Source organism: Mustela nigripes, chromosome 6 (assembly GCF_022355385.1).
Source record: "Mustela nigripes isolate SB6536 chromosome 6, MUSNIG.SB6536, whole genome shotgun sequence".
Taxonomy (NCBI): domain Eukaryota; kingdom Metazoa; phylum Chordata; class Mammalia; order Carnivora; family Mustelidae; genus Mustela; species Mustela nigripes.
In genome coordinates, this window is record NC_081562.1 from 84719216 (window position 1) to 84746567 (window position 27352).

At 59.0% G+C, this 27352-nt stretch overlaps 2 protein-coding genes across 7 annotated transcripts; one reads left to right on the plus strand and one right to left on the minus strand.

Moving 5' to 3' along the window:
* The first annotated feature begins 1025 nt into the window (after positions 1–1025).
* KCNH3 (potassium voltage-gated channel subfamily H member 3) lies at positions 1026–17732 on the plus strand. 3 transcript variants are annotated; one of them, XM_059403031.1, is made up of 15 exons: positions 1026–1203; positions 2668–2901; positions 3382–3516; positions 4305–4438; positions 4876–5119; positions 5501–5658; positions 5746–5953; positions 9649–9930; positions 10184–10383; positions 10800–11049; positions 14266–14483; positions 15171–15502; positions 15887–15993; positions 16605–16681; positions 16794–17732. In XM_059403031.1, the coding sequence occupies exons 1-15, from the start codon at positions 1128–1130 to the stop codon at positions 17388–17390; spliced, it is 3252 nt and encodes a 1083-aa protein (XP_059259014.1). In that variant the 5' UTR covers positions 1026–1127; the 3' UTR covers positions 17391–17732. The 3 variants fall into 3 exon arrangements, with proteins under 3 accessions (XP_059259014.1, XP_059259017.1, XP_059259015.1); XM_059403032.1 differs by having other exon boundaries at positions 1112–1203; positions 2672–2901; XM_059403034.1 differs by lacking the exon at positions 15887–15993 and having other exon boundaries at positions 16794–16885.
* MCRS1 (microspherule protein 1) lies at positions 17723–26950 on the minus strand. 4 transcript variants are annotated; one of them, XM_059403039.1, is made up of 15 exons: positions 26859–26950; positions 25558–25677; positions 24892–25030; positions 24389–24527; positions 23610–23768; positions 23347–23456; positions 22311–22419; positions 21931–22069; positions 19713–19788; positions 19370–19398; positions 19161–19253; positions 18896–18978; positions 18627–18714; positions 18290–18417; positions 17723–18163 (listed from the first exon to the last, which is right to left on the minus strand). In XM_059403039.1, exons 2-15 carry the CDS (start codon positions 25565–25567, stop codon positions 18077–18079), a joined length of 1389 nt encoding a protein of 462 aa, XP_059259022.1. In that variant the 5' UTR covers positions 25568–25677; positions 26859–26950; the 3' UTR covers positions 17723–18076. The 4 variants fall into 4 exon arrangements, with proteins under 4 accessions (XP_059259022.1, XP_059259023.1, XP_059259020.1 ...); XM_059403040.1 differs by lacking the exon at positions 25558–25677; XM_059403037.1 differs by lacking the exons at positions 25558–25677; positions 26859–26950 and adding an exon at positions 25226–25438.
* Positions 26951–27352: the final 402 nt, after the last annotated feature.

Here is a 27352-nt window from a genome sequence, read left to right on the forward strand (position 1 = left end):
ACACACACACACACACACACACACACACACACACACACACACACACACACTGGTACTCGCCGAGAGTTTCTCACCCTTACTTCCAGGGCTACCCACCCTCCAGTTTCCTGACAGCTCCCGCCAGCAGCTGCACCTCTCAGGGATGAGGGTCAAGTTGAGGCAGAGAAAGGCCTGGATGCCCAGAGGCTGTGTTTAGACACCACCCTCCCCATCTCCTTTTAGACTTTCCTGTACAGTCGGGGTCCCTCTAGGGCCCGCGACCTCCACCAACTCCCGGCCTTCCCCCACCTCCGCCCAGATGCCCAGTCCCCTTTCCCACTACATTTTTCCTCGGGGAAAACGTCTTCTAAAACAGCCCCAGCCCCGCCGCTCACCCCCCGCAGGAGCTCTCCTCTGGTCCCTCCGGGGGAGGAGAGTCTGCGAGGCTCTGTGCGAACCCCCATGCTGCAGAGAAAGACGCCTCGCCCCTGCGCTGACTCAGCCCTAGCGGGACCAGGCGCTCGCCGGTCTCCTCCGAGGGGCGGGCGGGGCGGCTTGGGGCGGCTCGGGCGGCCGCCGCGGCCGAGGATAGAGGGGCCACCGCCTCCCCCTGCCCCCACCGAGGTCCCGAGGGGAGGGGATCCCTAGGCGGGAGGCCTGTCCCTTTAAGGAGGCGGCCCTGCCTGGGTGTGCCCGTCTCCATGGTTACCCCGGTGCAGGCGGCGGGCGCCGGAGGGAGGGAGGCTGCCGCCTCTCCCCGACAGACGGAGGGAGCTGCGGGAACCCGGCGCCAAACGGAGCCCGAGCGGGAGCCGACCCGCGGCCGAAACGGGAGACACTGCTGCCGCCGCAGCCGCCGCCGCGAGCGGAAGGTGCGGAGAGCGCAGCAGGCGCCGAGCCGGGGGCCCGGGATTCGTGGGCGGCCAGGACGCGAGAGGCCGCGCGCCATGCTCCGGGCCCCGACGGCGGGGACGCCCCCTCGCGCACCGGCTGCTGGCCGGGCCTGCCAACCCGGGGTGGGCTTCGGCCTCCGACGGCTGCGCTAGGGGGCGCGGGGCCCGGCGGGGGGCGGCCGAGCTGGGCGCCCTCCCCCGGTGCTGAGCCCCCGCGCCCCGGAGGGATGGGGCGGGCGGCTACGGCCGCCTAAGATGCCGGCCATGCGGGGACTCCTGGCGCCGCAGAACACCTTCCTGGACACCATCGCCACGCGCTTCGACGGCACGCGTGAGTCTGACCTCCGCCCCACTGGCTCCCAGGGAAGCCAATTCCTGCCAGGGTTCCCGCAGGTCCCGCACCCCGGCATCTCGGCTTGGTGCCCTCTCTGTTCTCACCTTCCCTCCCCAACGCCGGCTTTCAGCCTGGACCACCATCTCCTTCCAGACGCCGTTGCTCAAAGGTTCAGGGTGCAGTCTGCCCAGGTTGGGCAAAACGGCCAAAAGTCTCCGGGTTTAGGGCCCAGGATGCCATTTGTTGGCGAGGGCGCGCACCCCGACCTAGTCAGTCTAACTCACCCCATCCCTGTGTCTGGCGCTGTCCTACCTACTACCATGGAAGTGGCCAGTGGGGGGTGAGGCAGAGGAGCGGTGCTCAGGGAACCCAGAGGGTTCAAAAGCCCGATTTAGAAAAGAGGTTTGCAAAAGGAGGTAGAGTAGGTGGGATTAGGATTGCACTGTTAGTCCAAGCTCACCTCACCGCCTAAACTCCTCAGCCTAAACCTGCAGAGCCCCTCTAGACCCAAAAAGCTAGGTTTGGATACTCCTACCAAGACTGCGGAAGTTTGCAGTAGGTGACCAGAGCTTCTGGATCCTGGGTTCCCAGGGCTCTGAACACAGGGAAAGTGATGCAAACCCCCTCCCTCCTTCTCCTCCTTCACACTCACACCCAGTGGGGCTTACCAGCTCTCTGCCTATCATCCTCCACGGTCTTGCAGTTCCTTATAGGGGGTGGGAACCCATCACTGAGCACCCCCCTACACACGCGTGTGCGCACGCACACACACACACACACACACACACACACACACACACTGGCTTCTCCATCTGCTTTGCCCTGCTCTTGGCTCCCGCAGCCTGCTGATTCAGTGCCCCCCACTCCCCAATACGTTCCTGGCTCCAGGCTGTGCTGTTCAGCTACCATCCTTACACCCCCATTCTCGATCACACTCACTAATTCCTGAGCCAGGTCCAGCAGCTGGGACTCACACAGGGAGAGCAGAATGGGTGGTGGCCTGGACTGCCTCCCATCCAGGTGAGTCCCCATGAGAGGAGCCCCATAGCCACCCTGGGTACCTAGCTGGTGAGTGAACCTGGCAGAGGTAGGAGTAGGGCTGAGGCTGCCTAGAGCTGGTTGTGCAGTCCCCCCTTGGACATCCCCAACCCTAGCCTTACCCCAAGCTGCTCAGGACACAGTGCAGAGGACACAGTTCCTACACAGGGCTTCATTCACCAACACTGTGTTCACATGGGTTGATTCCACTGCTAGGAGTGGTCTCTGTCCGTAAGTGACACACTGACTCCTGTTTATAAACAGTGCCTGCCCTAACCCCTGGACACACACACACACACACACACACACACGGGTCTTGGGCTTTGTGACACCCACCCTTTGGTTGCAGGCATTTAGGAAAGGGGGTTGGCAGTCCCTGGGCCCCTTCACAGCATGCTTCCTCTGAGAGGTGCTCTCTTGCAGACAGTAACTTCGTGCTGGGCAACGCCCAGGTGACGGGGCTCTTCCCCGTGGTCTACTGCTCTGATGGCTTCTGCGACCTCACGGGTTTCTCCCGGGCTGAGGTCATGCAGCGGGGCTGCGCCTGCTCCTTCCTCTATGGGCCAGACACCAGTGAGCTTGTCCGCCAACAGATCCGCAAGGCCCTGGATGAGCACAAGGAGTTCAAGGCTGAGCTGATCCTGTACCGGAAGAGCGGTGAGGGCCCGCCTGGCCAGCCCGCCTCACTCTAGAGGTCTCACCCAGCCTGGCACCCACTCCATCTACTGTCCCAGTGTTCCATCCCCATCATCTCCATCTCCCCATCTCGCCCCATCTTCCCACTTACCCGCTTCCTTCTCCACCCGCCTGGCTTCTCCACAGCGCCTGGCTTCTCTCTTCCTTCCTCACCTCAGCCTCTCCTCAATTTCCAATCTTTGGTTTTTCACCCGAGCAGAAAAGTGTCCCCGTCTCAGCAGGACAGAGCTATGAGCACATATGTCTGATGGCCATCTCTGCTCTCCCTTGCCTTCCCCGACCCTGTCCGTCAAGCCCTGTCCTGAATGGAGCCAGGCTGCCCCTCCCCTCCCAGGAAAGCCCTGATCCTGCCTGTGTCTTGGCCAGGGCTGGCAGTAGGACCTCTGTCACCTCGGGCAAGGTGGCGAATAGGAGCTGGGCTGAGTCTGTCTTTGTGCCCAGGGCTCCCGTTCTGGTGTCTCCTGGATGTCATACCCATAAAGAATGAGAAAGGGGAGGTGGCCCTCTTCCTGGTCTCTCACAAGGATATCAGCGACACCAAGAACCGAGGGGGTCCTGACAACTGGAAGGAGAGAGGTGGGTGCCTGTGGGGCTGCTGATTTAGTAGCCACAGCTGGCTGGTGTATTGGATACCTCAGGCCTGGGCAGGGGTGTTCGCACTCAGCTTGCATTCATGGGTCCCCCCACCCTCTTGCATTCATTAACTCCTTTGCTGGGTGAGAGGCCTGTGCTGCTCTCATTTCCACATGCCCAGGTATGGAAAGCTTGTTTCTAAACAGACGCCTTGAGACAAAGTTGGAGATTTAAAGTCCACTTTACTAAGAAATTGAAAGCAAGCAGATGCCCCTAGTGCCGGTGAAGTACCATTTCCTGACCAATTAGTGAGGCTGAGCACAGACCCACCTGGTTCCTCTCCCTCCCACTGACCTGACTGGAGCCCAAGAGCTGATGGAGGCCTTTGACCAGCTCAGAAAGCTGTCATCAGAAGCTGGCTTTACCCCTGGGGATGCCGGGGGTACTGTCCATTCCCCACTCCCCCCACCCAGCCCTGGGATGCACCTCCATACTCCTTTCTCAGGCCTTTCCCTATGGAGATCCTCTCCTGCCTGTTCCTTGATCCAGACCTCCTTCTGCTGGAAGCAGGCATGGGGAGCCATGTCTAGAAGCACCCACAGGACTGCCCATTGCTGGCACTGGCGAATGCCCCTTGAGATGAGGAAGCTGGAGCCCTCCAGCTCTAAACAGACTAACTGGTCCCTGAGTCAGTCCAGCTCGTGGGCCAGCAACCGGTGTCCTACACTCAAGACCCTGGCTGGGGTGTGCAGGCACTCCCCCCATCAGCCTCATGGGTTCCTCTTTCGCAGGTGGTGGCCGGCGCCGATATGGCCGGGGAAGAGCCAAAGGCTTCAATGCCAACCGGCGGCGGAGCCGAGCTGTGCTCTACCACCTGTCCGGGCACCTGCAGAAACAGCCCAAGGGCAAGCACAAGCTCAATAAGGTGGATTGTGCACAAGGGTGTGTGTTTGGGGGGCAGGGTAGGGGCAAGCTGAGGAGATGGAGGAGAGGAACTAAGCCCACCAGAGAGAGGATGTCCAGGGGACGACCCAGGCCCCAACAGCACTTTGGGGGTGGGGGCAGAGGGAGGGAAGGAATGTCAGATATCTGATCCATCAAAGATACAATCTTGGCCCTGGCTCCTCAGGGCCAAGATCAATATTGGCTCCTCTCCCAAGCAGTGGTGTGACCTCAGCTAAGTCAGTGGCCTCTCTGATCCTCAGTGTTCTGATCTGTAACATGGGGACTCTAATGCCTGTGTCGGGGTAGCTTTGAGTATGCAGGGAGAGAAAGGAGGTTCATGCCTGCCCCACACCCCATCCAAACTCAGCCTCTGCCAATTTCCTGTCCTTCTGGCCTGACCTGCCCTGCTGCACTCAGGGGGTATTCGGGGAGAAGCCAAACTTGCCCGAGTACAAAGTAGCCGCCATCCGAAAGTCGCCTTTCATCCTGCTGCACTGTGGGGCACTGAGGGCCACTTGGGACGGCTTCATCCTGCTTGCGACCCTCTACGTGGCTGTCACCGTGCCCTACAGCGTGTGTGTGAGCACAGCCCGGGAGCCCAGTGCCGCCCGCAGTGCCCCCAGCATCTGTGATCTGGCTGTGGAGGTCCTCTTCATTCTTGGTACGTGTGCCCTGTGCTTCCCACCCTACCCTGTGCCGGGCACCCCTCAGGGTCTGATGGGGAAAGTCTGTGTGACTTCCGTGCCTGCTGACAAATGTCCCCCATGCCGCCCCCCTGTTTGTGACCTGTGGGCTTTGAAAGCAAACCTAGATTCCAAACATGCCTCTACTGCTAATGGGTTATGGGACCCTGAGCCAATCGTTGCCTCTCCGCGCCTCAGTTTTTCCCTCCATCAAAGATGCACAACAGTGTCCACCCTTTAGAGTTCTGTGCAAAGTAAGATGGTCGGGGGCCCAGGCCACTGTCAGATACTGAGCAGGAGCCCAGGAAGCAGGGTGTCCTCTGGAACCTGGCGCTGAGTCCCACCCGGACTTCCTGCAGACATCGTGCTGAACTTCCGTACCACGTTCGTGTCCAAGTCGGGCCAGGTGGTGTTTGCCCCAAAGTCCATCTGCCTCCACTACGTCACCACCTGGTTCCTGCTGGATGTCATCGCTGCGCTGCCCTTCGACCTGCTACATGCCTTCAAGGTCAATGTGGTCAGTGCAGCCGGGCTGGGTGGGCTTTGGGACCGGGTGGGTAGGCCTGGGCCCAGGATGACCTCCCTGTCTCTCCCCATCCCCCAGTACTTTGGAGCCCACCTGCTGAAGACCGTGCGGCTGCTGCGGCTGCTGCGGCTGCTCCCGCGGCTAGACCGCTACTCCCAGTACAGCGCCGTGGTGCTCACCCTGCTCATGGCCGTGTTCGCTCTGCTCGCCCACTGGGTGGCCTGCGTCTGGTTCTACATCGGCCAGCGGGAGATCGAGAGCAGTGCCTCAGAGCTGCCAGAGATTGGTACTGGAGGCTCCTGGAGGGCGGGGGCGAGTGTCCCTGTGTGTGCCAGTGGAGCGTGTCTACGTGTGTGTGTGTGTGTGTGTGTGTGTGTGTATCAGGGAAACGGGAGTCCCGGTGTGTGTTTCTGAGCTGACATGAGGAGTCAGGGATGTGCGTGCAAGTCGGCCTCGGCAAGGGTATTTGGGGGGTTTGGGCAAGTGGGTGTGTGTGTGTGAGGAGAATGTGGGTGCTGGCATGAGTGTGTGCATGGAGGAGTGTGACAGAGCCACCACTCTGAGGCAGGCCTGCTCTTTAGCAGTCAGGCACAGCTGTGAGAGCTCCATGGACTGCCCAGGGGAGTCCTCTTCACCCGTCACAACCTCCTTGTGGCCTTAGCTTTTGTCACCTTCTCCAGGCCCTTGCTCAGCCGAGAACCACACCCCTCTCAGGAGAAGATTTGCAGGGAGCCGCTGCCCTCCTGGGTACCTATGAGGCCTGGTGCCATCCCATCGCCCTCTCGAAATCTCCCCAAGTACCTGGCCTGCCGAGCCCTTCCCCACTCCAGTTACCTCTTGCCCCGGCTCTCTCAGCTGCGGCTCCTCCCTCCCCCAGGCCTAAAATGCAGCCTTTCTCTGCGCGGCGGGTGCCTTCACTCTCCTTCACTTCACCTCCATTTCCACTCCTCCCCCTCTTCACCTCCCACTCACATCTTCACTTCTGCCAGCAAGGCTCCCACCCCCACCTCTCCACCCAGAATGACAGCTGGCAGGTCACCGGGACCTTCTGGGGCCAAATCTCCTTGGTGTCCCGTGGCACCCAACCCTGCTGACCACACTCCTTTGAACCGCTCTGCCTCCGCCCTGAGCAACACGGCCCTCACCAGCCTCCTTTGGGCCGGCCTGTCTCTTCCTCTCACCTCATGCTGTGTGATCCCACGGGCGCCACAACACCATCTCAACTTCTCTCCTTCCCCTAACTTCAAACCATTTCGTGCCCACCTGTTCTAATTCTTCATACCCTGAGGCCCCCAAACCGAACACACCTCCTTCCTCCCATGCTCTCCAGCCTTCTGGTGGCTTCCCAGGAACTGGCCTGTAGTGCCTGTTCTAGTCAGTGGGCAACAGGCCAGGGGCTCACCTGGCCTGGCCATCTGCTCCTTGGTGGGATCAGCAGGAGGGCAGGTGGGCCTTAGAAACATGCTCTGATCGGTTCCCAGGGACAAGGAGGCTCCTGCAAACCCTCTCTCCACTGCCAAACCCATGGAGACTGGTGCGTGGCCCAGAGGCCCACGCGAGTATTCCCCAAAGCTCTAGTTGCCGAGGACATGGAACCGGGATACTCCAGGCAGTGTCAGCTCCTTGGCACCTGCCCTTCCCAGAGGGAGGCTGTGGTGGAGGCGGCTCCGGGGGCCAGACGGCCACCCAGCAAACACAGTCAGTGGGCTGGAAGGTAGATAACCCTGATCCCGAGGTGGGCTCAGACACCCAGTCCCTGGGTCAGTTCACTCCCACACAGGACCCAAATGCTCCAAGTCATGCATCAAATGGCTCCTTTGTTCTGACACCCTGACAGGGGGCGCTCAGCTGACATGAAGAGTATCTTTGGCTCTAGGAGGGGCTTGGATCTCACTGTGGAGAACACGGGCAAGTGGGAGGCAGGCTGTTTTGCCTGTTAAATCTAGCACCCTTGACCCCAAGCTTTCAAGTAATTTCATTCTATTGTGGGCTGGTTCTAGCTCACATTAGGGGAGTTTCCAAGTCCTTCACATCATCCGCTCCTCCTTTCTGCAGAGAAAGGACTCCCCAGATGGGTCAGAGCCACACCCGGGACCTCCCAGAGCCCAGCCTCAGAAGGGATGTCTGGAGGGGGGGAGTGGTGCCCCCTCCTGGTCCAGCTCTGGTGGGAGGTGCCTTGTCTGGCTTCCCTGCCTTGGTTCTGGGGCTCCTGTGGGCATGGTGTAGACACAGAGTCCCTTCTTCCGATTCCCATCAGCCCAGTAGCAATGGGCCCAATTTTCAAACGATGGTGCGAGATACTGAGGGAGCTCACTCAGGGCGTTCCTCCACCAGCCTCCAGAGCAGCCTGCCCACATCACCAGCTCCGGCAGCTGCCGGGGCCCCATAGCCAGAACAGAGGACAGGCCCCCCAGCCGCCTTCCCTCATCCTTCTGCTTCTCACCCTTGACCCCCACCCTCCTTACCTGACAACTGGCTTCAGGTCAGAGGCCCAACTGAATAGCAGCTGAGGAGTTTTGAGCAGGAGGGCGAGTCCTCACCTTGGCTCAGGCCTTAACATATCTTCCCAAATTCCTTAGGCAAGAATTTGACACCCCCAGTGCAGACCCCACGTTCTAGCTAATTTCCAGCTATTTGCTTGCACTTGTCTCCATCTCTAGCATTGACCCACTATGGCCTTTCCCTAGATCAGGAACAACCTTTTCTCAGTTTCTTTGATTCAAAACACTACCCATCCGCTGAGACCAAACACCAGTATCACCTCTTTCAGGAAAGCCTCTGGCCCTAACCCACAGCGTGTTGGCTTGAGCCCCAGCACGTGGCCTGCGGGTGTTGTGCAGGAGGCCCATGTATGTGCAACTGCTGAATGAACGGCTCCCAGCATGAGGGGGAGATGTGGCAATCTCCGGGAGCAGCGTGTGTAAGGGGTTAGGGAGATTGTGGTTCAGGGAGGCTGAGTATGTCCAGGAGGAAGGGGCTGAGTGCACACAGAGAGGCAGAGGCAAGCTCCCTAGCCTCCTCTGCACTTGCCCTCCGTGTCTCTGCTCTAGATCTGCCCTCCCTCCCTTGCTCCTCTGACTCCCAGCTCTGCCAGGACCCCTGAGGCCCCCGTGGACCCCAGGAATCCCCGTCCAATACCCAACAACTCCCACAACCTTCCATCTAGGCTCCCGAGTCACTTGGAGTAGCCAAAGCTCCTGAGAGACCCAGTACACGGGCCCACTTCCTGCCCAGGCCAGACAGAGAACGTGGGGTTGATGGAGACTGGAGCAGTGTCCAGCTTCTGCCAGTGTCCCAGGCTGGCCCGTGTCCACACATGTGCTCAAGAGCCTCAGTGTATGTCCAGGGGCCTGCCTCCCTGTGGCCTTTGAGTGTGCTCACCTGTGTGCTTGTGGTCACCTCTCCTACCCAGGTGTCCGAGTGCCAGCCCCTGTGTGCCCTTGTCTCTCTCCCAAGTGTGCGCAGGCTTTTTCCGTATGAGTGGCTGCGGCTGTGCATCTGTGAGTGTGTCCTCATCCTCTTGCCTGGGCGGAGCCTGACTGTGGCCTTAATAGTGCATATGCACGCGTTCACGTCAGCATGCCTGAGAACACGTACGTGGGGCTGCGTGGTCTGTGTGGTTGTGAGGATAGGTGAGGGTGAAGCGGCTTTCAGAGCAGGTGAGCTGAGAGAGAGCAGGAGGAGTCTGGGGGTATAGGGTAGAGGAGGCAGCCTCCAGCTGAGCCTGCTTCCTGGGAGTTGTGGCAGCCACAGGGAAGAGGGGCTGGTGCTCCTTGCTTGGCACCACCAGACCCCAGCTGAGGAGAGGGTAGCCTCGTCCTCCCGTGCTTGTCCTGGTCGGGGGCAGGGGTGTAGACTGGGTTGTGCTGGACAGCAGTGGAGGCAAGTGGCAGAGAAACCTGGGGGGTGGATCTGCATCCACGTGTCCCCCACAGAGGCCGGAGGGGGCCCCCGCTTAGGTGCGCCCATCCCTACCCCTAGGCTGGCTGCAGGAGCTGGCCCGCCGCCTGGAGACGCCCTACTACCTAGTGGGCCAGAGCCCAGCTGCGGGGAACAGCTCGGGCTGCAGTGACAACTGTAGCAGCATCAGCGGGGAGGCCAATGGGACTGGACTGGAGCTCCTGGGCGGCCCCTCTCTTCGAAGCGCCTACATCACTTCCCTCTACTTCGCGCTCAGCAGCCTAACCAGCGTGGGCTTTGGCAATGTGTCCGCCAACACAGACACGGAGAAGATCTTCTCCATCTGCACCATGCTCATTGGCGGTGAGGCCCGCTCCCCTCTAGCCCCAGGCAGGCCTGGCTCCCCGCCTGCCCCAGGGGCCCAAAGTCCTTCCTAGAGTTTCTTGTGCTTTGGGGGACGCGGCTGGAGGAACACAGAACTAGGGCCAGGGGAGCCCACGTGGCTGCAGGACTCCGTGCCCGGCCCAGGCACCTGTGGGGGCGGGGACAGAGGACCCATGCGCCCAGCGCGGCGTCAGGCCCGCCCTGAGTGACCCCGTCTCGCCGCCCTCCCCAGCCCTGATGCACGCGGTGGTGTTTGGGAACGTGACGGCCATCATCCAGCGCATGTACGCCCGCCGCTTTCTGTACCACAGCCGCACCCGTGACCTGCGCGACTACATCCGCATCCACCGCATCCCCAAGCCGCTCAAGCAGCGCATGCTCGAGTACTTCCAGGCCACCTGGGCTGTGAACAACGGCATCGACACCACCGAGGTGCGCGCGCGGGTCTCTGGGCGGGGCCCTTCCGGACTTGGCTCCCTGGAGGAGTGCGTGCTTGGCCTCAAACCCCCAGCAGCGGGCTGGGGGGCAAGGAATGCGGAATTCTGGCTTCCGTGCTCCACTGGGGGGACCGGTAGTCTGGGGCAGAGGGCTCTCAAGAAGACTTGGAGGCCTTTTTGCACCCTTGTTAGGCCCGCAGGCTCTGCTCACGGACCTCCAGCTGGAGGCCTGCAGGAGGAAAGCGGAGCTGCTGGCCCCGGGTTGAAGTGATTGGGAAAAAGGCAGAGACAGTCCCTCTCACTGATTGTCCCCTTTGTGAAGCCTCAGATCCCTCCCGAACCTTCGCTTTGCTCCCAAGGCTTGCGGTCCATTCTGCCACCACTGACCTCCCCACGTCCCCTACCCCCCAGCTGCTGCAGAGCCTCCCCGACGAGCTCCGGGCAGACATCGCCATGCACCTGCACAAGGAGGTTCTGCAGCTGCCCCTATTTGAGGCAGCGAGCCGTGGCTGCCTGCGAGCACTGTCCCTGGCCCTGAGGCCCGCCTTCTGCACGCCCGGCGAGTACCTCATCCACCAAGGGGACGCTCTCCAGGCCCTCTACTTTGTCTGCTCCGGCTCCATGGAGGTGCTCAAGGGCGGCACTGTGCTGGCAATCCTAGGTGTGTGTGGGCAGGAGGGGAAGCAGGCCTTTGTGGGAGGCGGGTGGGACCAGGGGGCCCCTCAGCAGAAACACGGAAAGAGGACGCAGGCAAGGCCATCCGAGGAACGTCTTGAGAGACAGCGGGGGATGGGGTCCGGAGGAGCCTCGGAGCCCTGGAGCCCCAGGCAGAGCGCATAGCATGCCCAGTGACCACCAGGTGGCAACACAAGGAGGAGGAAATTAGCCTGCAGGTGTGCAAGGCTCCCTGAGTGGGGATCAGCATTTACCCCTCAAGGGGGATGGCAGCGCTGGTGAAAGTGACTACTGTGAGGGGGCCGTGAGCGCTCTCCTGGTGGCTCGTGCACCAGCTCAGGCCAGAGGGCCTGTCACAGAGTAGGCCCAGGGCTCCAATGCATGACAGCAGGGCTCAGGCTCTGCCTGTGTACTTCCTTCGTGGCAAAAGGAGGCTGAGATGGGTCAAGTCCCTGGACAAGGAATTAGAGGTCGCAGTTGTGGAATGGACATCCAAACAGTGCTGATACTGAGTCTCACAGCTGACCTGGCCCTTGGGTGCTTCGGCACATACAGACCTCACAAAACCCACGGCAGAGGCACTGGTGTTGTGCCTGTTTTGTGTGGAAGGAGTGGGAGGCTTGGAGAGGTTTATGAATGGGCAGGAGGAATTAGAACCTAGGCCATCAACCTCAGGCTTCATTCACTGTGCTCTCAGGTGCTTTGCTCGAGGGAGAGCTGTGTCCCAAAGAAAGGGCATGATTTCAGGGTGGCAGGATGCACACTCTAGGCTCTAGAAAGGAATACGCAATGCTTGGGAGACAGGGCTGCATGGGCTCCCAGCAGTGGCCCCAGCAGGTTGGAACTCTCTGATCTGCTTGGGTCCTGGAGGACCTCTCCTGGGGGATGAAAGGGAGGTGAATCCTCAGCCAAGGGCTCAGAGACTCACTGTGGAGATGGCTGAGTCCCAGGGGGCCTGAAGTTTGTCACTCACCTGGAGAATTAAGACCAGACACCCAGTAGCTACTGGGTGTTCCTCCTCTCTGTCTTGAGGAGGGTGATCTTCTGACAGGAAAAATACCCTCAAGAGGGTCTTAGAGGTAAGAGAGGCCAGAGGCTGTCCCACCTTTCACTTTGAGTCTTTTGTGACTTTGGCTTCTGGACCTAGATGCCTCTTATGCCAGGACTCTGAGCAGGTGAAATTGCGGCCACTCACACAGGGCTGGCAGGACTTAAGAAGTGATGGAGAACTGGAGAGATTCAGAAGGGCAAACAGATTTTGACAATCGCAGACTGGTCAAGACTGTCGACCAGATTATTAAACAGATGGTTTTCAGCTCAGAGCTGAGGCAGCAGTGAGGCTGGGAGCTGGCGTTCTTCCTGCAAGAGTGGCTCTTCATGGATGCCAGGCTCCAGGTTGCAGAAGAATCCTGTTCACTATGAAGACAGAGTCCCGAGAGTGTCCACCACCTGCTTCCCAGGCCTTTGCCTCACTGCCTGTGTACCTGGCACCAGGATTTTGCCCCTTTGGATCCATCCTGTCCCTGTCCATATGTTCCAGATGAACTTTCAGCTGTGGACTTGATGGGTCTGGACACTCTGGTGAAAGCCTGGTTCCCCACCCGCTGGTTTCCTGCTCTGCCTTCAGACCACCCCCACCTGCCTCCTTATCTGAACTTTGGGCGGGGCGGGGTGGGGGACAGCTTCTCGCCTGTAGCTGCCACGGAGGCTCAAGGTGCCTTGAGCAGTGTCTACTTTCGCCCTGACCTCCATGTATGGACTGACAGCTTGGCACACACAGTTGGCTGTCGGGGCAGGAGGCAAGAGAAGAGAGGCAGACTGGGGGCCCATGCCAGGAAGACCCGAGGGGGCTGGAGAGCTGAGCTAGAGTTCCCAGCCAGGAGGCCAGCCTGGAGAGTGGGCTCTGGTCTAAGACCAGTGGCATGGAGCTCTGTCATCGGTCCTGTCATGTTTTTCGATTCTGTCTCACCTTTTGGATGAAGACCAAAAATACACACTTCTCCTATTTCCAGATGACACACACGAGGAGAGAGCGCTCATTCATCAGAGGAGCACACTAAGATCCAAACAGCTCTCAGAAGGAACCAGAAGGATGGCCCCAAACCAAAATATGATCTAACAGCAGTGCCTTCTACACTTAAGTCTGAGCAAAAGTCCACGAACATTTACAAGAGGCAGCTAAGCTCAGTTATGTTGGCGGCAGGAGGCAGCCCGTGGCTGGGGGTGGGGATGGGGTGGGTGGGGGTTGGTGGCCGTGATCCGTGAGGAAAGGCTTTCCAGTCTTGTGAACTCTGACTGTGGACTGAGCTGTGTCGTGAGGGTGGTGAGCGCTGCTGCAGCGCCCACAGCACACCAGCTGGGAGTCATCTACAGGGAACTCTAGTCCAGAGGGTGAGGAAGGAAATGAGCTTTGATTGCTTGTCTCTGGGTCAGGCACTTTACCTACATGAACTCATTGAATCTTCACGTGTCCCTTATTGGAGACACCCTAGTTCATTGATTCTAAGATGCACATTTTTCCCCTACAATTTAACATCTCTGAGATTAGGACGCAGACTCTGATGCCACTTTACAATGCTGTCAGCCAGGTGGCAGCCTCAGCTGGCTGGTGGGAAAACCCTCCATTGACACCTTCTGGTAAGATCCAGAAAGCACCACGACTCAGTTCAACACAAAATCTGTCCTGCAAGCACCTGGGCTCCAGGAGATGAAGTCATGTGGCTGTTGGATATCACTATGCCCCACAGGGCCCTAACCTCCGGGTTTCTGGACAAGCCCCACCTGAATCACCTGTGAGGCTCGAAGTGTCAGACTGTGGGGTCTCCTATAGGTACTATGATTCCGTAGGTAGAGATGGGGCCTAGGAATGATTGGCTTAACATTTGTAAGGGTTTTGGAGCTATGGACAACTGGGGAACCATGAGAACTGGTGACTGCCCAGTTGTCTCAGGGCTAAAATTCAAATGGGTCCAGCATGGTGGCTTTGATCCCAGATGTGCATTGAGTTCCGGGGTGTCCATGCATTTCACTGAGGAGCCGGAGGCAGGCAGCATGGGTCTGCTGGGGCCTGAGCCCCTCTGCTCCTCTCTGCTGGCTCTCAAGGCCCCACTGAACTCGCAGGGAAAGCTCAGCTGCCTCTGCTCGACTCCCATGTCCACAGGCTGAGAGGCAGGGCTCGCTGACTTGTGCTTCCACTTCCCAGGGAAGGGTGATCTGATTGGCTGCGAGCTGCCTCGGCGGGAGCAGGTGGTCAAGGCCAATGCTGATGTAAAGGGGCTGACCTACTGCGTCCTACAGTGTCTACAGCTTGCTGGGCTGCACGAGAGCCTTGCACTGTACCCCGAGTTTGCCCCACGCTTCAGCCGGGGCCTTCGAGGGGAGCTGAGCTACAACCTGGGTGCCGGTGGAGGCCCTGCAGAGGTGAGGGCGCTGGGAATGTGTGCAAGGGGCTGGGGCACCAGGGGCCTGACGCGGCGACATCCGGCCTGGTGCTACCACTCCTACACTTTGTGTGTGTGTGGGTCTACACTCTCCCATTTCCTGTCCCTTCACACCCACACTGTCCTTTAGCTCCCAGCCCTGCTGTGCTCTCCCTGGCCCATCTGAGGTCCACAGTGAAGTCTTCAGTGGTAGGGACTGAGGGCCACACATGAAGGATGGGACGCCTGGGTAGGGCCAGGCACTAGTCCTCCAGGCTGCCTCTGAAGAGCCCTGTGGCTCCCCTGCTTCTTCCCCATGAGGGAGAACTGCTCTGAGGGGCTTTGAATTTTCCTGGCTTCTATCCACTAATTCCAAACTTGTCTTTAGTATGGGGTTCTCCTGGATAGGTAGGTGAGCCTGAGGGACTGAGTCGATATGTGGTGTATCCACACTTGGCTGGGCAGCAAATTCCTTCAAGGCTCGGTGGCTTCGTGGTGGCAGAAAAGCTGTCCCCCACCCCCCAACACACATACACACCTGAGCCTCTGAGCCTCTGCGGGTGGGAGATAGCAGGCATCCAGCTTAACAAAGATGGTTCCTTATAGAGAGATGAGGTTGGGGTGGGGCAGGTGAGGGGGGCACAGGAGGGGCTATCCATACCGTTTCCCTGTCCCCCATGATCCGCAGGCAGACACCAGCTCCCTGAGTGGCGACAACACCCTTATGTCCACGCTGGAGGAGAAAGAGACGGACGGGGAGCAGGGCCCCACAGTCTCCCCAGCCCCGGCTGATGAGCCTTCCAGCCCCTTGCTGTCCCCTGGCTGCACTTCCTCCTCCTCAGCGGCTAAGCTGCTGTCCCCGCGTCGAACGGCGCCCCGGCCCAGGCTGCGGGGCAGAGGACGGCCGGGCAGGGCAGGGGCTTCACAGGCTGAGGCTGGCCCCTCTGTCCACCCTCGAAGCTTAGAGGGTCTGCAGCTGCCCTCTGTACCATGGAACATGCCCCCGGATCTGAGCCCCAGGTAAGCAGGCCCTGGGCCGATGTACTCTGGCAGAGATGGTGGGGATGGGGCTGGGGCCCTGACCGGACACATTCCTCCCTCAGGTGCCCATCCTTCTATCCTAACCCATCCCTGCCTCCTCCAGGAAACCGTCTTGGGCCCCACCTTCCTGTGACCCCTCACCCCACCATTTGGTGCCTGGCCATTCACTGCCTAGAGTTCCCGCTGTGTCACTTGCTCAAGTTTAAATCCCTAGTGAAACTGCAAGCCCCTAGGGAAAGGGCCCAACTATGTTACCTGTCCCAGGCCCTGAGCGCCAGGCTCCTGCAGCATGTGTGTGTGGCCGCTGGGCCCTGCAGTGGCTGCCTGTGGACTGATCTGTTGCCCTGGCCCCCGTGTCCGCAGGGTAGTAGATGGCATTGAGGACGGCTGTGGCTCTGACCAGCCCAAGTTCTCCTTCCGTGTGGGGCAGTCGGGTCCAGAGTGCAGCAGTAGCCCCTCCCCGGGGCCAGGTACTGGGGACCGGGTCCCAGAGGGGGCAGGGGGAGGTCGGCAGGGCTGCCTCTTGGCCCTGTGAACCTCTAAGAAGGCAGCAGGGTCCAGACTTCTTGCCCTCTTGCCCTTCTCAATCTACATGGTTGGCAGGGACAGTTTGGGGGTGAAGACCCACACCTTGCTGTCGGAAGGTGGACGGAGACGGGATTTGGATCCCAGCGGTCGGCTCTCCGGCAGCGGGATCTTGGTTCTTGCCCAGCTTCCAGCCTGTAATACGGTGGATGTGTGTGTTGAATCAGATGCTGCTGCTGGGACCCTGGGGAGGACAGAGGGCTGTGGGGAAAGCAGGGTTGTGGAAGTGGCCCCCAGCCAGGCCCTGCAGCCCTGAGAGTGGACCAAGGAATGAGCTCCCCGGAGTGGTCGCGTGCCTGGACAGGCACCAAGAGCAGCTTCCTGTTGCCCTGCGTCCCCTGGCAGTTTGGGCAGAATTCCCCAAATGGGGCAAGGCTGGAAGGCCAGGCCAGTCCTGCCAGGCCAGTGAGGTCTGTGCTAACTGGGCCCGAGGCCTGGACCCCATACCATCTCCTCCTCCCAGCGCCGGCTAGTAACCCCATCCTCCTGTTTGCAGAGAATGGCCTGCTCGCTGTCCCCCTGGGACCCGGTGAGGCAAGGAACACAGACACGCTGGATAAGCTGCGGCAAGCGGTGGGTGAGGGGCGAGCTGGGGGCAGGAGTGGAGAGGGGTGGGCACTGCAGGCTGTGGGAGGGTCAATCTCCTTTAACTGTATGTGCTTTCTTCCTCCCTCAACCCCCAAAGGTGACAGAGCTGTCTGAGCAGGTGCTGCAGATGCGGGAGGGCCTGCAGTCCCTTCGACAGGCTGTGCAGCAGGTCCTGGCGCCCCATGGGGAGGGCCCTTGCCCTCGGGCGTCGGGAGAGGGGCCATGCCTGTCCAGTGCCTCTGGGCTCTTGCAGCCTCTGTGTGTGGACACTGGGACATCCTCCTACTGCCTGCAGCCCCCAGCTGGCTCTGTCTTGAGTGGGACCTGGCCTCACCCTCGCCCAGGGCCCCCGCCCCTTGTGGCTGCCTGGCCCTGGGGCCCCCCGGCATCTCAGAGCTCCCCTTGGCCTCGGGCCACAGCTTTCTGGACCTCCACCTCTGACTCAGAGCCCCCGGGCTCAGGAGAACTCTGCCCCGAGCCTAGCACCCCTGGCTCCCCACCTGCTGAGGAAGGGACTAGGACTGGGCCCCCAGAGCCCACGCACCAGGCCGAGGCTGCTAGCACTGGAGAGCCCCCGCCAGGGTCCGGGGGCCTGGCCTTGCCTTGGGAACCCCATAGCCTGGAGATGGTGCTTATCGGCTGTCATGGCTCTGGCACAGTCCAGTGGACCCAAGAAGAGGGCACAGGGGTCTGACTGCTGGCCCAGGAACTCAGTGTTGCCAGACATGCTGCCATCTACTGCCCTCCTGGCCTCGGGGCAGAGGGAGGGTGGCAGCCACCCCTGGACTCTGTGCTGCCCACTGGCTCAGGGCCCAGCCTGACTTTCAGTGGGCTGGAGCCTAAGGGGCAGGCCCCAGGCTGGGACTCTCTGGGCCCCTCCTCAGCCTACTCCTGTTTCCCTCTGCAGGATGGGAGACAGAGGCCTGAGGCCAGAGAGGGATTTGGTTATCCATCCCTTGCATGTGTCCCTGCCTCACCAGTCCCATTTTTTATATAAAAAAAAAATAATAATAAAATAAAAAGAGCTACTTTGGAACTTGGTGCTTTTTATTTACAAAAGAAAAATAATAAAGGAAAAGTCTGGAGCTAATCAGCTGGAGACAAAGGGACAAAGGTGGGAATCTGAGGGGAAGAGAATGGCGGCCTGCAGAGAGAGAAGGGGAGGGGCTCTGGCTCCAAGGAAGCCGGAGGGTCCCAGCCTCGAGGGGCTTCCCAAGGATCAGCCCTACTTTCCCAGAGAGGCTCTGATCAATGGGCCAGCAGTTGGGTCTCCTCCTGCCCACTATGGTTTTTCCAGGAGCCTGAGTTCCCAGCTCCAAGGGGCTGGAATGGCAGGGGAAACTGAGGCCAGAGAGAGCACATGGGTTCTGCCACCACTCCTCACTGTGGTGTGATCTTGGCAGCCTCGGCCCGAATAAGGGCAATGAGGTCCTGGTTGATGAGGAAGACGAATCTCAGGCTGGCAATCTATGGGCAGGAGAGAAGAGTGGCTTGAGGACAGGTGGGATTGGGGGCCAGGCCCCCCTCACGGCTCCCCATGCCCCTGCTCTCATCTCGTCCCCTCCACCTCCCTCCGCCTCCCTCCCAGCTCACCTCCACCACGGAGTTGTTGCTGAGGCGCCATTTGGAGCCACACAGCACAGGCCGTCCATCGATGTAGATGGGCCGCCGGCCCTCATTGGCAATGAAGAAGTCACCGTTATTTTTTAGCTTGATGACACCTGTGGGGATGGAGACATGAAGACAGATGAGGAGACAGGGAAGGCCAGAAGAGGGCCTGCAGGCACCCTTGACTCTCAAGCTGGAGATCCTGAAATGCCAGCTGCTCTGCCCCAGCTGCTCCAGGAGGGTTCCCAGGGAGACCAAGCCACAGGGCCAGAGCGTGGCCTGAGGCTGGGAGGGACATCCTCGCATCGCTTCCTGCCAGTACCTTGCTTCCGGGAGATCTTCCAGGCCGGCCCCTCCAGAGACAGGTCCACGTCAATCTGGTTATCCTTGGTGGCTCTGCCCAGGGTGATCTGCGGAAATGGGGCAGGTGAGGGCTGGGACCTGAGGAATGGGTCTACACAAGCCAAGGGAAAGATGAAACATCAGGGACCAGACACGGAAAGGTCAGTGGGCACAGGGCTGGCGGCGGAGGGCTGCTTTCGGGAGGGGAGCCGCCTGCGGGAGGGGAGTTGATGGGCTGGGCCGCCTTACCTCCCGAGAACGCATCAGGTACCGCACCATCCGGCCCCGCAGCACCGCCAGTGTCTGGCTGTCGAAGTCCGGAGAGCTCATGCCTGTGACGGAGGAAGGCACTGAATCAGGCAGAGCCCACCCCTCAGGGACACGGGGCAGAGGGCAAGGATCCAGGGGCCGGGGAAAGGAGGGGGGTCCCCACCCCAGAAGCACAGGGGCTCAGGATGGGGCCACAGGAGCGGAGAGAGCAGAGGCACAGCCCTGCTGGCCCCAGCTTCCTCACCTGTGATGCTGTCAACCAGCACCTGCCACTTATGCAGCTCCTGCTCCAGCTGGCGGATCTCTCGCTTCTGGCGCCGGTCAGCCACGGTCAGCTCTGGGGTGAGGGGGGCGGCAAGGAGGGACACTCTGTGGCCAACAGCACCCTGTACTGGTCCTCTGTGCCGGCATGAGCTTCTATCCCCTAACTGTTCCCCCCCGGGGTACACTCACCATGTTCTAGGACCTCATCTCGCATGTCCCTGTGGGAGGAGAAGGACAAATCAGGATCCACCTCCGGCTCACCTGCCATTACCAGTAGGGGCTACTCAGTTCATTTGGGAGCCCTCAGTCCCTCAGCTGAGGAACCCAGGAGGCTGCTCCTCTGGCCTTGGACTAACCTCCACCCCCTAGGGTGGGGCAGGGACAGGGCAGCTCAGCAAGGAGACCAAGCAACAAGCTCAGTGTGGGCTGGCCTCAGTTCTCTGCAGGCAGGAGGCAGGGCCAGGTAGCCCGGAGTGCTCTGTCCCTGGGAGACACCCCACTCTATAACCTGCTTGGGGCCCTAGCCACTCACTTGAGCTTACTGTCATCAATCAGGTCCTCTGCGTCGGAAAAGTTGAGCACTTGGTCCCCCTTGGGCAGCGGCTGCACTGAACAAAGCACGGAGAGAAGGTCAGCGCCGCTGCTCCTCCTCCACATTATGCTGTGGACAATGACTAAACTAAGGGGACCAACTGGGAAGGCGGAGCCTGTGGAGACAGTTCTGCAGGGAGAGCAACAGGTAACAGAGCACAAGCCAGATTAGGCCGCCAGCTAGCTTGGCACAAAGGATTCCTGACCTGAACTAAGGGCAGAGATGGTTCTAGAAAGAAAAGAGAATTAAAGTTGACCTCCTGGGTGGGTTTTTCAGAGCGCAAAGGCTCTCCCATAGGCATGAACAAAGGGGGGAAGGCGCTGCTGTTAGCTCCCCTGCACACGTGACAAGAGGCCTCCATAACGAGGGCTTGTGACGGGACTCGGATTTAGGACAGACCCAGGATTCAATCTCTGCTCTCCTGATTCCAAATCCAAACTGTTCCTCTACCACATCACCAGCTCCCCGGGACAGTTTCTGCCACACTGGGCTGGAGGCAGGGGTACAGCTTGCTCCCCCAACTCCACAGAGGTGCCAGAAGAGCCGCCACGCCCCCTGCAGGGCACTTTCAAACTGCTGCCAGGACGTCTTACGGGTCACAAGGTAAGTTCTCATTTTTTGCAAAAATGTGAAACGGAATAGAATATTAAGAGTCCATCACATATACTGAGAATAGTTTCATAAAAGTTTTTCAGGTTTTTCTCTGATCAAACTACAAAGGGACCGCGGCCTCAAACTCTGACAACTGCTGCCAGCTGCTTCCATGACTGTGTGTCATTCAGTGGCAGCAACCTAGTGGCCAGGATACAGCTGGTTGAGGAGTTTGTCAAACCCGGGGGTAGGGGGAGTCATCGCTGCCCACCAGGGAAGCGAGGGGGGGCTACACAGGAGCCACAAATTCTCCAGCCCCCCCCAACTCCCTGAGGTCAGACCATGTGGGAGACAAGGGACTGGGGTGTTCACCCCCACCGGCTCCCCTCCCCCCCACCCTCCCGCCACAGCGGCCTACAATCTCACCAACCTAAAGTCAGCCGACTCGAGAGCTAAGCAGCGCATAGCCCTGTTCTCAGGACCTCCCAGCACTAGCCAGCCAAGGAGAAATCAAATCCCCACAGCCAAGACTCATGAAGAGAAAAATTAAATCCCAAAGTTACACAAATTAACTTTCAAAGAAGTTAGCTCTAGCAGCAAAAATAGAATTTACCCAGTGTCCAATCTCTGTAGGAATTCAATGACACCTGAGCCTGAGGCAGAAGCAGAGATATGAAAGTTGCAGGAATAAAGAGAGATGCCCACTAAATGCAGAGAACCTCAGGAAGAGAAGACACAGCTCTCCCTGACAAGATTTCCTAAAATACTCCTGCAGGAGTATCTCTTAATAACCGGAAGCAGTAGGACCCTGGGAGTAGGTGGAGGGCACAGGCACAGCCTAGTTTCCAGAACAGTATGAACAACTCTGGAGAAGATGCTGATGGGCAATACTGTCCAGAAGTGAGAGCACAGAGTGTCTGTACCATGATGTACAATGAAAGGCTGACCCCAGGGCCCAAGCAGAACTGATGAATAGCCTGCAGTTTAGTCAGCTAACCTTGCCAGTACCTGTCATTTGGAGTGAGAGCCTGCGGGTGAGGGAGGGGAAGCAGAGGGCCTTTGGGCCCATGGGAGAGGAGGAAGGCAGAGGGCCTGGATATGAAGGCCCAGTGGGGATTTCTGAATGGCTCCAAAGCAGCCAAAGGAAACAAGAAGGAATGTGCACAGAGGGAAGAGGCAGAAAGACTTAGAAAAAGTACCATCTCTAGGGAGGAAAATGAGGCAGGGTAAGCCAAGAAGGGAACTTTCACATTTTACTCATGTTTCAATGTCACTCATGAAAAATACATTATTTACGTAATGTAAACTATGTCAAAAATGACAAAACAAGAAGTGGGATACAACTCTGCCACTTGGAATCCCATTCAGGATTCCAGGGAAAGATACCCTTACCATGCTCCTGAATATCATTCTAACCACTTTCCTTCCTTCTGGAAGGCAGTGGTTTTGCTGCAAAGAGAGGTGCAAGACACCAGTGGCCACTAAGGGATCTGTTTCTGGGCACCTGCGAGCAGCTGTGCCCAGACCGGCTCATTCACCCACCCTGTCAGCTCCCGGAGCCAGTTACCTGTCTGGTCCTCCAGCAGGTAATACTGCTTCATGAGCTGCCAGTGGGCCTGCAGAGCCTTGGCCGTACGGGCCAGGTAGAAGGCATCAGGGTGTCTGTGCAGCAGGTCCTGGAACGTCTCCAAGGTGGGCTGACTGGTCTGGAGGGTAAGAGCCTGTTCTCAGCACCTAGGTTTTCTCATTCTTGTGTCTGCCAACCACACCCCTGGTCCCCATCAGGAGCCAGAAGAGGGAGCCAGTGTTGACTCTCTTTCTGAGACCCCAACCACAAAAGCCCCCGCAGGTACACAAGCACCAGCAGGGAAAGTTCTCAGGCAAAGGGGCCTCCCGTATCAGTAGTTTCCCCCGTGGTCAGGCCTCCACCCTACCCCTCAGCCTCACCGATCCCACTTTGCTCAGCAGCTGTTCCTCAGCCTTGCTAAACAAGGCCTTGCTCTGGATGGCAGCAATGGCTTCTGGGTGCAGCTGTCTCATGGCTTGGCAGGCCAGCCTAAGGAGTGCGGGGGTAAGAAAGAAGGCAGGGTGAAGGGCGGGTGTCAAGCAATCTGGGGTTCCTGGAGACCTTTGATATCCAGAACTAGAGGCCAGGCCCTCAACAGGAAGAGCCCAAGGCTTAGCACAGCACCTGGGGCTTCATGGGTTTACTGAGAGCATAACCCAGGCTACTCAGTCAACCGAGTTTCCGGTGTTTACCCCTTGAAGAGACTCAAAGGCACAGCCCCCAGAGGCCAGATGAGGGCTGCTGCTCCTGCCCCAGCTGCTGCTCCTGCCCCAAGACCTTCCTCTTTACATGGACAAAGCTGCCACCCACTGCCCAGCACATCCTCTTCCCAAAACTGAGCCCCATCCACTTCCTGGCCTATCAGGGCCCAGGCTACAGCTTAAGGTGTACAGGGATGGTGGAGCAGAAGATGGGTGCTAAGGACCCGACCAACTCTGATAACAATAAGCGAAGTGGGTGAGGAGGAAGAGTGCGCGCTACATGGGCATCCGGGTTTACTTGGAACTTAAGACTTTTAGGGGCCTTTGTGTTCTTTTGTTCCAGTTCCCTTTTATGGAAAAAGAAATTATGAGAGGTCAGTGTGGAAAGGTTGGGAAGTGACCTTCCCTAAACCACAATGCACACAGTGGTGGAACCAGGGCTCCTTGTGTTCATTGTGGTGTTTCCTACCATGCTGCCTTTTCAGCTTCCAGATCCCCTTGCTGCTGGCATCAAGCCAGGACCAGTAGTGTCGGTAGCAGGAAGAAGTTTCCCTCCCAAGCCTGGCTGGTTTCAATATCATCCCAGGGGATGCAAGGTCCCAAGAGCCCTGCCTCCTGGACCCCTCCCTTGGGCCCTTGTATAATTCTGTCTGTTCCAATTGCCAAATTCTGGTGCTCCCTGTACCTCCCTGCTGCTGGAGCCAGCCTCACTCACTTGGAGATGACAGGATCGTAGAGCAGGGCGTACCAGCGCTCCTGGACCTCCCGAAGGGTGAAGCGGCAGCTGAACTTCACGCCCAGGTGGACCGATGTCAGGTCATTGGTCTGCAATGCCCCAGATGGGTTCGCCTCAGCCTGAGAGCTGGCAAGAACCCTTCACTTGCCACCCCTAGGGTGCTGCTGGGCTAGTGTGGGGCCTGGGGACTGCAGGCTGGGGGAAGGAGGGTCGACCGTGCAACCCACGGTGGGAAGCACTACCTGTAGCACAGCGTTGATGAGCAGGAGATCGTCCGCAGGCTTCCAGCGGCCCAAATCCTTGGTCACCTGAAGTGGCTGTTTGCTCTTCTTCACACGCTTGGTGAGCCCAGGGGCTGGGGCGGGGCTGGGCGGCACAGGAGTGCTAGGGGCCTTGGACACCTGGGCAGGGAATGGGAAGAGAACGAGCTAAAAGCCAGCATCGGGGCAGCTCGGGCTTCAGGCCTTGAGCTTCCTGTACCGTGCATGGCAGCCCCAGTCCCACCTGACCATAAGCACCACAGGCAGGAGCTCAGCCTTCTAGCTCCCTCCATGCCCGAAATACTTCCACATGGTCCTTGAGCTTACGGGGTCTTCTCTTTGCTGGTGGCACCCTCAACCCCAGAGTGGAGGGCGGCCGGGGAGCATACCAGGAACCCACTCTGCCTGGTACGGTGTCTAGGGCCAGAGCGATGCCACCTGGGGGTTATTTTTACACCCAGCAATGCTGGGAACAGGCTGTCTGCTCCCAGAATAGATGCATGCTCTATGCCTCCCACACAGAATGTGATACAGGACGCACTGACAGCGTGTGAGTGTGTGTGTGTGTGTAGGGGGGAGCGGGTGCGGGAAGAAAGGGGGAATAGGGAGAAGTGAGGGCTCCCAGAAGGAAGGCAGCTGAGGTTGGGGCTGGGGCCACCAGATTTTCTCCCAAGTCTCCTCTGCACGGCTCCTGCCCGCTGGCAAAGGTGATAGGGAAACACAAAATCTGGCTCCTGCCCCCGCATCTCACAATCTCTCACCTTCTTCTTCTCGCTGGAGGAAGGTTCACTCCCTGAACAGCGGCCCGGTTCCACACCACTGGCCCCCTTTGCCCGGGTAGAGGACTTGGCCAAGCTGCTCTCCACCAGCTCATCATCAAACTTCTTCCTCTTGATGAACCTGTGGAGGGTCCTCCTCTGAGCACCCCTTGCCCCTTCCCCTTGTACCCATTCACACACACCCAGCCCCTGAAACGGCGCGGGTCCCGGCTGGGTGCGAACTGCTCTAGCGCCCTGGACGGGGCACAGAACTGCTCTATTCCTTGCCACTGAGATGACAGGGTACCGCACCACAGATTTCACGTCAAAGACCTAAGATCTCCCTCCCTTGCCCACATCCCACAGAGAGGGACCTGGCAGGAAAAGCACAAAGCTCTGCCAATACCCAGGCCCCATAGGGGCTCAAGCAATCATTCCCAACAGAGGTAAAGGCACGCAGCACCTAATGCCCTTGCCCAGACCCTGGCCCTTTGAACCCTTACTACCTGGAGGAGCTCCTCCGTTTTGGGATGGTGCCCAAGGCCTGAGAGGAAGCCCGCTTCTGCCCTGCCAGCGACTCCTCATCCTCTGAGCGGCTGGCAGTGCCTGATGCCATCAGAGATGAATCTAGCAGACCCTGAGAATCTAGAAAACAAGAAGCGGTGAACTCAGGTCTCCTAAGTGCCTAGCAGAGCCCTTAGCCTCCGAACACGGGACCCCTCCTCTGCCCCTCTTCCCCCAACCCTCTACCAGCCCTCCTGACCCTTCCCCTGCTTTCTTGACATTTGAAGTTTTCTGGTGGGAGTTCGTTGGCCATCCAGATCCCATCTGGGCTCAGACCTGGCCCAGACCTTCCTCGCTGGGCAGTTCTCCCGGTGCCACGTGTCATGTCGTGCAGCACATGGTGCTCAGGTCAGACTGGTGATGCCGACACACCGGGCTCTGGGCATAACTGCTCCCTCTGCCATCAAAATGCAGCCAGGCCAAAGAGCGGCAGCTCAACAGCAAGTCAGTCAACTGCGGCCTCTGCCGAGAGGTACGTGGGTGGTGCTGGCCCAGGGGGAGGTGGCAATGCCCAGCCAGGATGAAAAGACATACGTGCCAGGCACGGGGTAGAATCAGCAGATGCTTGGCGCCTGAGCGTTTGGGGAGCTGGCCTGGCCTCATACTACCTTTGTCCATCCTCTTACAGTCCCAAAGCCACTGGTTCCAAACCACAGGGCTAGGAGGAAGGGTCCCACAGGCTCATCCAAGGATTCTGACCAGGTAAGCTTAGAGGCTGAGAGGAGATTCTGCAAAGGAGAAATGAGGCTCCCTGAGGCACAGGTTTCCAACGGGCCAGCCTCACCCCCTTATCCTGGAAAGGCTCCCCCAGGATCCCACAAGCTAGGGAAGACACAAGAAGAGACACGAGGCTCTATTTCGCCAGTATGATGCTGATAAACCAACAGCTTTCTAAGAGTCACCAGCATCTCTGAGAATATAAAAGCTACGCCCTCCAAAAAAATGTACACATAGCATGTTAGTGGGTCCATGGACCTCTATGATTCTACTCAGAGTTGCAAGGTAAAGGGCCTCGACTATAAACCAACACGAAACAAGGGATTACTGGTTCACTTCTTATTGTCGCTGCCCATTCAGTTCAGCAGCACCCCCTTACCCTCCCAAGCCAAAGCAGGGAAACGGAGATAGAACTCCGATTAGCCCATCTCGCTCTTTTCGCCCCCCATCCCCCACAGCTCTGGCTGAAGATTCAGTGGGTGGTACCGCGTGGAAGCTAAAAAACGCGGTTTGGGAACTGATTAAGTTATCAACCGCCCTGGGGCGCCTGGTCCTAACCCCGGGAGAACTCTGGTACTGGGGACTCTCTGGGGCGTGGCGCTTGCGGGCCCCGCCCCTTCAGACCCAGGCGGCACTCCGCACAGCTTTCCCGCCCTGCCCCCAGGTGCGTTAGTCGAATCGCTCCGCTCAGCAGAATACCGCTGATATCTTAACACCTGGGGAGCAGGTGAAGGAACTGATTCCACGGGCTGACTGAGGCTAGGTCTCCACCCCCTATTTTCTTCCGCCCCCGTTCTCCACCGAGTGCACACCCAAGGTGGGGGATTAGTGCAGGTCTGTTTTTAGAGCTCGGGACGACAGAGGTGAAGTCAGCCCTGCAACTCAAAAGCAAAGCACCGAGTGCACCCCGATGCTTTCGCAGCCGTGGTTTAAGCCCCACGGGCTGGTGGCGAGGGAGGGAGAGTAACTCCCAGGCCAAGTCTCACCCCACCTTCGGCTTGCCACCTTTGCGCATGCGTAACATCTCGGACCAGATTCTGGTCCGGTCCGGCCCACGCATGCGCAGATTTTCGGGGCGCTACTGGGGCGGGGCCCCAAACATTGTGGGGGGTCTTTCCCCGGAGCACTCTGGAAAACTCCATTTCGCCCAAACTCTGTTCAGAACCCTCGGAAGCGAACCGCGAAGTCTCACCATTCCTAGGCTGCCAGCTCCAACAATTTCTCCGCGGCGACGGCAGCAGCCGCAGGGCCAAACCCGGCTTCCGTGAGTCACATCTACTTCCGGGTCTGAGAACTAGGGGCGGCGCGATCCCTTCCGGTTCTCTCCGGGAACGTGACGAAGGGGGCGTGGTCACAGCGGGGACTGAGTCACAGTTTTGCTAATAATCGAAATTAAAGGTTTTCCCAGTTGGGACAACATAGGAGGAAGCGTTAGGGATTCCGGGTCCCAGAAAGATCACTCGCTTGGAGAGAGTGGTTAAAGGGAAAGCCGAGACGGGGCGGGATAGGCGAGGGGCGGGTCTGGGGTAGGGCTGGGCCGGGAACTCTATTTCGGCTTCTGAATTCCCACAGGATGTAAGAATCTGTTAGTTTGGGGGCGATTGTGCATTGTTTGCTGCGCCCAGCGATTTTAGAGAAACTACTCTGTGTGGGGCTCTGTGCTAGGCACAACACAAGGAGAGAGAC